Source organism: Corapipo altera, unplaced genomic scaffold (genome assembly GCF_003945725.1).
Source record: "Corapipo altera isolate COAL_440 unplaced genomic scaffold, ASM394572v1 0, whole genome shotgun sequence".
Lineage (NCBI taxonomy): Eukaryota > Metazoa > Chordata > Aves > Passeriformes > Pipridae > Corapipo > Corapipo altera.
In genome coordinates, this window is record NW_020884872.1 from 88873616 (window position 1) to 88884694 (window position 11079).

At 46.6% G+C, this 11079-nt stretch overlaps 1 protein-coding gene across 1 annotated transcript; it reads left to right on the forward strand.

The window, feature by feature from the left end:
- Window positions 1-4892: 4892 nt before the first annotated feature.
- Window positions 4893-6525, forward strand: AICDA (activation induced cytidine deaminase; the record flags this gene model as incomplete). Its single annotated transcript, XM_027652822.1, has 4 exons — window positions 4893-5057; window positions 5541-5811; window positions 5992-6107; window positions 6410-6525. Coding segments are annotated over 4 exons (606 nt in total), but the record flags the coding sequence as incomplete, so codon positions are not given.
- Between the last annotated feature and the right edge of the window lie 4554 nt (window positions 6526-11079).

Consider the following 11079-nt stretch of genomic DNA (forward strand, 5'->3'; position numbering starts at 1 on the left):
GTGATGTGTTAGTCTGACCTAGGAGATTTGTCACAAGGTGCTACTATGGCAAAGGCTGAAAGAGGACAGCTGTTTCATTAGCAAGAGTGTCCTCTCAGACTCTATTAAGTAGGACAGGGATTCTTAAGGATTGCAGGCTCTTCTAGCTTAGGTCAAACACTAGGAGCCAGATCCTCAAACAGGGTAATTGCCACCACTCTTGAGACCAATACAGCTGGCAAAATGTGGATTTGTTGAGTGTGTATCTAAGGAGTCGGACAGTCCAAGTCTGGACTTTCCAGGAGTGCTTCTCCTTTTCCTGAAATGTACCATGCCCGCCGCTCTCAAAGGCAAGTACTCTCCAAGTGCTGGGCTAGAGAGTCTGCTCTGTTCTGGCAACTCATCTCCCCTTTTCATGTTTTTGCATATACTGGTTTCACAAAGTCTTAGCGTGCTGAAAACCAGTAAAATTAATAAGGAAAGTAAATCAAGCAGAGAAAAAACTAAGAACTACCCTAGCGTGAGGTAAACAAAAGCTCTGTTTCTCAGCCGTGCCCCCCTTGAAGCAGAAACAAAGCAGAATGTCCCCTGGCTTCCTCCTTGGCACCCTGCCCAGCCAAAGCCACTGCCCCATCCCTTGGCTGTCCTGCAGCCCTACAGAGGGAATGGATGCCAGGATAGGAGCAGAGCCTGGGCGGCAGAGAGTGGTGTTGGCGGAGAGAAGCGTGTGCATCCCAAGTGTGATCCCAGCCATGACAATGCACAACCGCGTGCCTGCTGAGCACATCCATCAGTCAGAGGGTCCCGGCAGTCACCCTGCTGCTGGTAGGTCTCTAGGCCAGTACCACCTGAAACGGCAGCATTAGGCTCAGAGTTATTCCCCACTGGTCCTTTGTGTACAGCTTTGCAATGCAGGTTCACCACTGCTCCTGGCGTGTTGACACAGCTCAGTCACCCATGGCCATGTTCAGGTGCCAGGCATTCCCCATCAAATCTTGGGAGCTGGGTCTCTTCAGCTTCGGTGTTGCCTCATGCTGCCAAGCAACTGCCAGGCCTTTCTGGGGGTCTTGGAGGAGGGGGGAAAGCCTGCCAACAATTTGGTGTTCCCTGAGCTCCTTCCAGCTTGGTGGTTGCAGGGCACTGCACAGAGCTGCCTCTGTGGTGGATCATCTTCACTGCACAGCTGCATGATGTGAAGCCTGGAGGGATAGTGTGGTTTTGCCCACATTCACGTTAGTGGTACACAAACTCTCAGGCCCCCTTCTAACCACTAGACAATGTTTCCTGCCTTGTTATGCTATTGATATTATTTCAGAATAATTTTGCAGGCACAGGGGGCCCAATAGGGAGTGCAGTGGGGGATGGCGACCAATGGGTGCTGAGCATCTTTCAGAACTGATGCCCCTTTGCATCTCAACACTTTGTTCTTCAGCTCCTGCAACTCCAGAGGCCTTTCTAACTCCTCCCTCAACCACACCCCGATGAAAGCAGGCAAGGGCTAGATAGGGGTGAATGGGGAGGGGACACATAGACCAGTCCACATTTCTGTACATCAGGTCAGAGGGCTGCACGGACAGAGCCTGCAAGACAACCTCCCTGTAATCCTATCACCTGAAAGAGACCCTGGCAGTCATGGACAGGTAAGATGAGTGCCTCTAGTTTCTTGCTCATATAAGAGATGAGGGTCTTTCTTTTAGAATTAACTTGCTTTCTGTTTGGTGCTCACCATCCTTTTCCCTTTCCCCATCTGATTCATTGATTTAAAGCCCTGCTCCATCCTGCTCTTGCACCTCGCATCTCTGTATCTCTGTTGTCCTTTCTCTTTGACTCTCTGCCACCTGTACTCTTTTCCCTTTCTGTCATTTCTTTCTTGTGGCTATTCTCTGTTCCTTTCACTGTTTTTCTTTTCTAGAAACAAAGACTGATAACAGAAGGATGGTCAGACCCTATTGGTGGCTTAAGCACTTCAGTCCTCTACTTGCACTGCAATTACTCTGTGAGCTAATTATCACTTATCATTCTCCACAACTGCATACTATTCACACACTGGGGCGGGGGGGGGGGGGGGGGGCTTCACTCTAATCTGAAGAATCTTTATTTGAGGAGATCACTGTTCAGTCTGCTTCTTCAGTGCCCAGGTATAATAACAGCTCCTGTGTCCTTGTGCTTTCCCTTGAGCTATGCTATAGCCATAGGAGTTGCATGTGTATCCAGCAGTTTATACCTAACTGCACATCTGCTCAGTTGCTCCCCACAACATCTGATCATTCATTATTCTTCTTGTACCAGCCATATTCTGAAATCCTCCCTGGCAAAAAAAACCCGGGATGGTGAACTCCAGAGGAAAGAGAGAAAAAGAACTGATGTTAATGAATATTTCTAGTTGAGCAAATCTCTTCTGTGATTCAAAATTCTGTGATCCAAACTTATCTTCACTTTGATCTGACACTGAAAAATAACCTAAGTGATCATCTTTTTTTTTCTTTTTTTTTTCTTTTTTTTTTGTGGTTTGGCATCATTTCTTGTTCTTCACTCTTATTTGCATCCACGTGTTGCTCTGCAGGGGCAAAACCATTGAATAGAGAAAAATGGGATGAAGTGAGAACAGGGACAATTAGAAGAAGAATCAGAAGCATTTTGAAAACAAATGGGTTTGCCAAAACTACACCAAAAAAAAAAAAAAAGGAAAGCCTGTTTTCCCTGATGTTTTTGATGTAATGAAATGCATTTTTCCATGTAGGTTTTAATGAAACATCAACATTAATGTAACTGTTTTTCACCTGGCTTACATGTTTCTTCAGCAAGCAATTATGTTGTGCACAGTGCCTCTGCTCTGTTTTCTGCAGTTGTGGCACACCTCAAGTAAGAGCTTTGCAAGCTTCTGGCCTATCACACCTGCTCGTTTCCTGTGCAATTGTCTGGGCTATCCTTTCTGGACAACCTGAGGATAAGTCACCACCGAACAGGGGTCCCCTCTCCAGCATCTCTGTCTTCTCCTCATCCCTGCAATAACATACACCTAAGAGCTAGAAGCCTCTTGTCTTGGTTGACAATTTTGTGAGGAGACCAATGTGTGTGTGTGTGTGTGTGTGTGTGTGTGTGTGTTAGGGAATATACACAGATGTTCATTCATAAGTATTTGTACTTATGAATGAGGGAAAGGCAGGAAAATAGAGTGAATCTAAGGTGGTAGGAAGTGGGGTTTTCGCTAAGTAGGAGAAAGATGATGAAGAACATACAGTATGGGAAACACACATGCAACATGAACTGCCAGAGAAAAGGGTGATGAAATGGAGTGCGATCAGTTTGTGCTCTACTCCTGACACAACCTGCAAACCCAACAGAGCAGGACTGTGGCAGTGCTCACAGGACAGACCTCCAAGACTGCCTCAGACTGTTGTTTGGCTGAATGAAATGCTTAATAGGGATGCTTTGCCCTCTTGAGTGTGTGCAGGGCTCTGCAGAGCCTTGTCTTCTCTATGGGCTTTCTCCTAACAGGAGACACACTTCCATGTGATCTGCTTCTCCAGGAGCATATCTCTATAAAGAGTGGCATGACAGATTATGTGAGCTCCTGCTCTTTCTGAGTGAGCAGGACAGGTACTTTTGCACTGCAGGTGAGGGTGACAGTGGCAGGAAAGAGCACGCGTCTCTTGCCTATCTGTGGGACAATCAGGGTCACAAGGGTGCCTGAGGGAAGAATGTGTCTCTGATGTGGGGTGAGGTGCAATAGGGAGTGTGACAGGACAGCAAAGCACTTGCACTAGGTAACAAAATGCAAGAGGATGTGCATGACTATATGAATGAGCACCTGTGACACAGTGGCCATGTGTGAGGGTGCGCAAGGGACAGAAGCTCCTGGAGAAGCAGAGAGGATGCCTGTTAGCTGGAGATTAAGTGCTCTGCAGTGATCAAATGTTATGGTGACACTGGCAAACAGATGAATATATGTGCTTAGACTCTCAGATTTAAATCAGTTTTAAATTCCTAACAAACCCAGATTCCCCTTTTCTCCACCTCACTGGAGACTTTCCAGAAAACCCAGCTGGGTATCTATTAAACTTACCCCATCTCCCTACTGAACATCAACTTGTCAGAGGGAAAAGATGACAAAGGACATGATTATTTTTAACCTGTTCACTTCTGTTTTGCATTGCTGCGGGGGAGGTGAGCATCTCACCTCAGTGAACACAGCTGCCTATGTGCCTCCACTTGACACGGAGGCTGTTAGATATGGCTCATGACTACCTTACCCTCCCCATGCTCCTGCTGCCTCTCCACCACAGGATCCCTGGCACAGGAGCAGGCCCACACCAGTTTTGGTGTTTGACTAATGTGGAAATGGTACTTGTTTCTGGAGAGGTGTCAGCATGCCTACCCATTATGCATTCCATGCACTAGCGTATGGCATCTTACCTGACCCCCTAACCCATAGCCCTGCATGATGCCCTGGACAATGCTTGGAAGATATTCAGCCCAGAGTTCTCTGAAGAGGTTTTAATTTGATCCTTCTCTTTCCCCAGTGGTTTTTCAGGGTTTCATATACCAAAAATAATATTTCTTGATGACTGTACTCTAGACCCTTTTAACTTCACAGGTCTTCTGAGGCAGCCTCATCCTTCTCCCTCATTGGTGTCCATCTTCTGGATATTTTCAGATATTTTCACACTCTACTCAGCCATAGTTGCTGTTTGACTAATCACTACTAATTCACTTACTGTTTCCACTCACAAGGTCACCTGCTTCATCCCCACAGTCAGGTCTGCATCCTTTCCCTAGCACATTTCATGCAAATTACTGACACTCTTCTCGTACTGAGAGGCCTGGATATGAGAAGGATATTTTTGGTGCTGAGCCCTGAACGAAGACATGGTAAACTGTTGGCTCCAGGATGGGGCTAATGTAAATTCTTTCTGGTCTTCTGCTGCAGCCTCCTGATGAAAAGGAAACTCTTCCTCTACAACTTCAAGAACCTGCGCTGGGCCAAGGGCCGGCGTGAAACCTACCTCTGCTATGTTGTAAAGCGCCGTGACAGTGCTACATCGTGCTCCCTGGACTTTGGATACCTGCGCAACCAGGTATGGGGAACATCCTGTCATCCTGTTCTTATATCCATACTGAGGTGCATGCAGCTCCAATTTGCCTGGGGCAAAGGAAGGCTGTGACAGCAATGCAGGCACTGGTTCACGTGTGGATGCTGTACCAGTACACAGTTTGGGGGATGCAGCCTTCAGGTAAACCTCTGCTTTGTGCTACCCACCAAGTGTGTCACGAGGCAAGATATCCATACTCCCTCCTGCTTTACCAGTCTACCTGCTTTTCTGCTTAGCTCCCACACATTCCTCTTGTACATCCCTTCACATCAGTGTGCTCCTGTGCTTCTCTAGCCAATCTTCCACTTACGTACCACTGTGCCTTCTCCCCCTGTGCGCTGACCCTCGAACATGCCCCCTGCCGTGTTTCTCCTCCCCTCACACCCCATCCAGCTCACACCTCACCCCTCTTACACCCTTCTCCCTCCCCACCACCTCACACCTTGCCCCTCTCCCTGTTTCATGAAGATGGGCTGTCACGTGGAGGTGCTCTTCCTGCGCTACATTGCAGCCTGGGACCTGGACCCCGGCCGCTGCTACCGTATCACCTGGTTCACCTCCTGGAGCCCCTGTTATGACTGCGCCCAGCATGTGGCCAACTTCCTGCGCTCCTACCCCAACCTGACCCTCCGCATCTTCACGGCCCGCCTCTACTTCTGTGAGGACCGAAAGGCAGAGCCTGAGGGGCTGAGACGCCTGCACAAGGCGGGAGCACAAATTGCCATCATGACCTTCAAAGGTGAGATGCACATGCAAGGAAGAGATGATGGAGGTCTATGGGGGGTTAGGGAGACCCAGGAGGGTGAGAGAAGGCAGGACAAGGAACCACAGAAGATGATGCAGTGTGTGATAATTTAGTGATCCTAGGAGAGGTCAGTGTCCTCTTGAGTACCCCATAACTTCCCTTTGCCTTGCACAGATTTCTTCTACTGCTGGAACACATTTGTGGAGAACAGGGAACAGACATTCAAAGGCTGGGAAGGGCTGCATGAAAACTCTGTCCATCTCTCCAGGAAACTTCGACGGATCCTCCTGGTGAGTGCCAATTCTCCTTCTTCTGGTGCCTCTTCCCTCAGCTTATTCCTCTTTTCCTCACTACAGTTCCTCTCAGCTCTCACTGCCCATCCCTGATATTTCATTCATTTATTTGTCTTCATCTTCCATGTCCTCATGACTTTTTCCCCAACTTCATTCATCTCTCCTCATTCTCTTCCTCTTCTGCCACCTCTCATCCCATCTCCTGCCACCTCTCATCCCATCTCCTGCCATTCTTTCTCCATCTTCATAGGTTCCTGCTCACTTGACAACTGACCTAGCACTTTTATTTTGTCCTGCAGCCACTGTACGAAGTAGATGATTTACGAGATGCGTTTAAAACTCTGGGACTTTGAAGTAAAAGTCATCAGCAACCAGGAGACTTCACAAACATTTGTTCTTTGATTTCCAACTCTCTCTCTTACAACAAATCTTTCCCTTCTTCTCTCTTTACATCTCTCTTCCTTTCAGCTCTGTGTCTAGAGACAAGACTATCCTTACTTTTTAATTTCCAAGGAGAATTAGGCTGTCTTCTGAAGACACATTCCTGAGGATCACACCTTATCCATTGCTAGCTGGGAATAGCCAAGACTGCAGTTCCAGAGAGCAATTTGCCCTCCCTCAGTCCCTGCAGAGCTAATTCAGGTGGTCCACTAAAAGGAGTTCTGGATTTAGCCTTGCCCAAGTGGGAGCAGACAGCCTGCAAAGGCATTTGTATGGCTGTGTTCTCACTGGCACTGCACTGATCTACACGTTTCATGAGGGCTTCAGGGAGTACGTCTCTTGGCTCTTAGAGCTGCACTACACTGAGCTGCTCTGTGTCCTCCCCTCTGAAATGGTTTATTTGTCCTTCTGAATCTGGATAGGAAGTTAAAAACCATCACCATTGAAGTGATATAGCCTATGTGCTAACAGCAAAGTTGGCCAGTTACTGGGAAGCGCAGCTGAGAGTATTGAAGTCAGTCCTGGACAGCCCAGGTAGCTCATCTTTCCTCACTGGAAGCCAGCAGATTCTCACATGAGAGTGAGTGAGAGCACCACTCCTCTCACTGTGTGGAATACATTTCACCCCTAAGCATTTCCATCTAGATCAGATGTGCAATATGCTCCCCCCCCATCCAACTGTCCTCTGCTGGAGGCACCTTTACAGTCCCACAGTCTTCTGTTTTATCACCTTTTACTGCCCGTAATGTGGCCAGCTATGTCTAGTTGGTGACTGTATTGAGAAATGACCAGAAAAAACACCTGGCTTAAGCAAAGCTCAATAGCCTGCAGACTCAATAGCCTGCTACCTTCTGTAGCAGCAAAAATCAAACTATCCTCCTGCCTGGCAATCACTATGTTTCCACTAGGGGACGCCCTTAGCACCTGGTGGACAGTCTGTACAAGCTGAAGATAGCGGTTCCCAGTAAGTGACTGCTCACCACGTAAATTAGGGATGGATTGTCCTCTGCAGTCTAACGTATTTAGGCTTTGCCAAGGCTAGTGTGTCCCACACTCTGGGTTTGCTCTGTCATTTCCTTTGTAATGGTTGCAAGTTCTCTACTCCATCCTGTTCCTCTTTCTGGGTAAGGCTGAAGGCTCCTCGGTTGCTCCTCAGAACACCTCTTCTGGTGACAGGCCAGCTGCAGGAGGACAGTGGAGAGCCCTGCTCCCACAGTGCCTTCTCCTGCTAGGAGATGTCACAACTGGGTGCATCACAAGCTTCCTGCAATTTCAGGCTCCTGAGGCACTCTCAGCTTGGAAATTTCAACCAGGAATAGCAATGAGAGTTCTTTGCAAAGCATTAATTTGCAAACATGGTGTTGTATATTTGTTTGCTATGGTGCATATTATTTATATAAATAAAGGTCTTACAAATGAGCATCTAATTTTGTCATTATTTTGGTACCATATGAGTGAGGGAAGAAAAATTTGACCCAAAGGATTGACATGTCATCAGGGACAACCTGGCACTATCCTATTAAACTGTCTTTATTCTTTTACTTGTAATTTTGAATTGTCAACAGTGTCACCCAGCAGATCAAGGCAGATAAAGTGTTCAGGTACTTTGGAATACCACTCAAAATCTGTGATGTAAATGCAAAAGTTATTTGAGATGCTTCCTTCATTGTTGGCAAGCCTATTGTCCTCATTCATTACTCGTACTTGACCTAAGTGGACACAGAATGCTGACCCAATATACTTCACAAAACAGAAAGAGAAGTAGATATGTAAAAAGGATCTCTATCTTTCAATTTTTGATATTAGCCTGTACAACATCATTGTCCTTCTCAGTGAAATTGTTGGAGAGCTACCAGCAAAAGTAGCATTTTCTAAAAGAGCAGTTTAGAAAATCCAGCAGTTGGCTTTTGCTTAAAGGCTGACTAACACTGAGTTGAAGATACTTGTTGAAGCATGACAATTGGTGACACTGTGCAGTAGGAGAATAAATGCAATGAGCACATGCAGAGAAACACAAACTGCATTCAGAATACATCCTAGGTTTAGATTCTTCTGAATCTAAAGCAGATTAAATTCAGAGTGGACTGTTCAGCTAATCCATGTGATTCAGCTATAGGAATTTAGCTCTTCTGCTAGAGTTTTTTTAACCACACTTTTTCTGTTCTCAAATACCACTTCATATTATTTGTTACAAGATATTCTTTAATTTGGCATTATAAAGTAATTAAACCTCAAATGCTTTAGGTGTCTATGCCAAGAATAACTCCCTGGGGGATGATTGTTATGTAGTATCATTATTTTTTCAACCTAAGGTATTTTACTTGCTTTGCAGACTGGGTATATAGTGAACATTTCACTAATGCTTATACACTTATCTTTACAGCCTATCCCTTATGGAGGTAGTGGCTGTGCTATTCTTGATGTCTCCTTCCTTTATATGTACCTGGGCAGAAGGTAACATCTCAAGAGGACTGTGGCAAATATACCTCAAGGCCCCAGTCGCCCAAGGTGTGGGAAATGGGGGCTTGTGATTTCTGGGAGGACGTTTCCTCCCCTGACTGTGGGGATCGGCCAGAGCAGAGGCATATGGTACTAGCCCCAGTCTTACTTGGTTCATCTGCCCACGGTTTGCAGTAATAAACAAGGCACAGGCACAACTGAATAGCTGTACAGGATTGGGTTTTGATAACAGATGAAACAGGACAAGTGGGATGGGATGGCTATTGGTACATCGTGGGAAACTGGGCATGGCTGCCATCTTTGTACACAAGGGTGTCTGGCAGCCCTTATGAGAGTGTTGGCTGGAGGAATGTTGTTCCTAGCTGGAAACAGCTCCTGAAGTCCAGCTCTCAACAACACCCAGAACATGCCCGTTGAAGAGTAGGACACTGACATAATTCCCACAGTTGCACACAGCATTACTCCAGCTCAGCGCACAGTGCCCTTGGACTTTGCAACATAACAAACAGATAACCATGAAACAATGCAAAGACACACTCCAGACCATTGCAAACAGAAGCGTGTCTTCCCCCCACTTGCTTTCTCTTTCTCTCCCATATGCTGGTACTTGGAAGTCAGGATAGAAAGGGTCTTCAGGGTCATGGAGTCCAGTCCCCTGCTACTTGTCCCTTCAGGGGGGTTTCAGCCTGGATGTATTCATGTCCAACATTGTCCTCTGGTTCGAGTAGTTTTTTCTCCTCTCCCTGGTGCTGACTCTTTAGTGTTCCTATGAGCAGAAATTTCATTATTTAATCACATATGTACTAAATATTCGCAGAAATGAAAGTCAGATTTGGTTCACAGAAGAAACATTGGAGGAATTTGGCAGAGAAGAGACCACTTGTTCAGACATAGCCAGTGATGATGAGCAGAGCCCCTGAAGGGGAAGGAGAAAGTGAGTTACTGCAAGACCAGAGGTCAGAGCAGAAGGGGAGGCACCAACGGTTGGCAAGTATTTTGAAGGCTACCTTTGGTTTATAAATCTCTCATACATTTTTGTGATACACAGGTTTCCCCCACGCTTTCAAACACGCATCAGATATAGCTAAAACTCCATTGTTGTTGCTGCTGTTGGCATTGTTACCATTAACCATCCCAGCTGAAGGACTGCTGGGGCTTTTAAAGGCATGGGGCTGATATTGAGAGAGGTAATCTTCCTCAAGCCTACAAGGGGCTTGTCTCTTCACATGGGTGAATGCACCCAAGTTCCAGGGCAGGGAGGATGTTGATGTCTCCACGCTATAATCTTCTTATTAGCTCACAGTCAAGAACTATCCTACTCTACAAGTTGGCACAATGTTTTTACCAGTCCAGAGGGACAGAAGAGAATGAGAGCAGACCAGCTGCCTTCTTTAGTTACCTTTATGGGCTAATAGTGTGGTAGACCCACCCCTAGGCCCTTACATGCCAGTAGGGGCACAGCAGAGATACAGCAGATTGCAAATTCACTCTGGCAGACAAAACTGGTGTGAAAAATTTCACTGGGCTGACTTGGAACAGGCAAGCTTCCAAACAGACCACAGGAAGTTTGTCCTCCTGCATTTAGTGGGCAAGGCCTGAGCCCTGAGCATGAATGGTTATGGACCCTGCTGCATGCAACTACACATCGATCAAGTGATTTGATTTCTCCCTAAGGAAACAAAGAGTAAACACTATAATGGCCAGAAAGACAGCATGTGACATCCAGCATGAGGTCCTGTACAGGAGGAAAAATACTTTAGCTGTGCTATACACACTGCTTGGAGTTATTTTATGTGCTTAACGCAGGAGACACTCCGCACCAGTTGTGCTCAGCCTTAGGTATACTCTCATACTGCAGGGACTGAAGCTGCTTCCTCAGCCGGCAGCTTTCCTGGCTGTCTAGATTGTCCGCTAAACATCTGGAGATTTTGGCATGGCCAAAGGGTGCTATAAGCACTGATAAACTGGAAGAGATAGGCATGGTTCCCTCCAGCCCCTGCCTTACTCTTCAAATCGTTGTTTGTGCCTGCATGTTGCAAATCCCAGCACCAGCACATTCCCCAGTGGG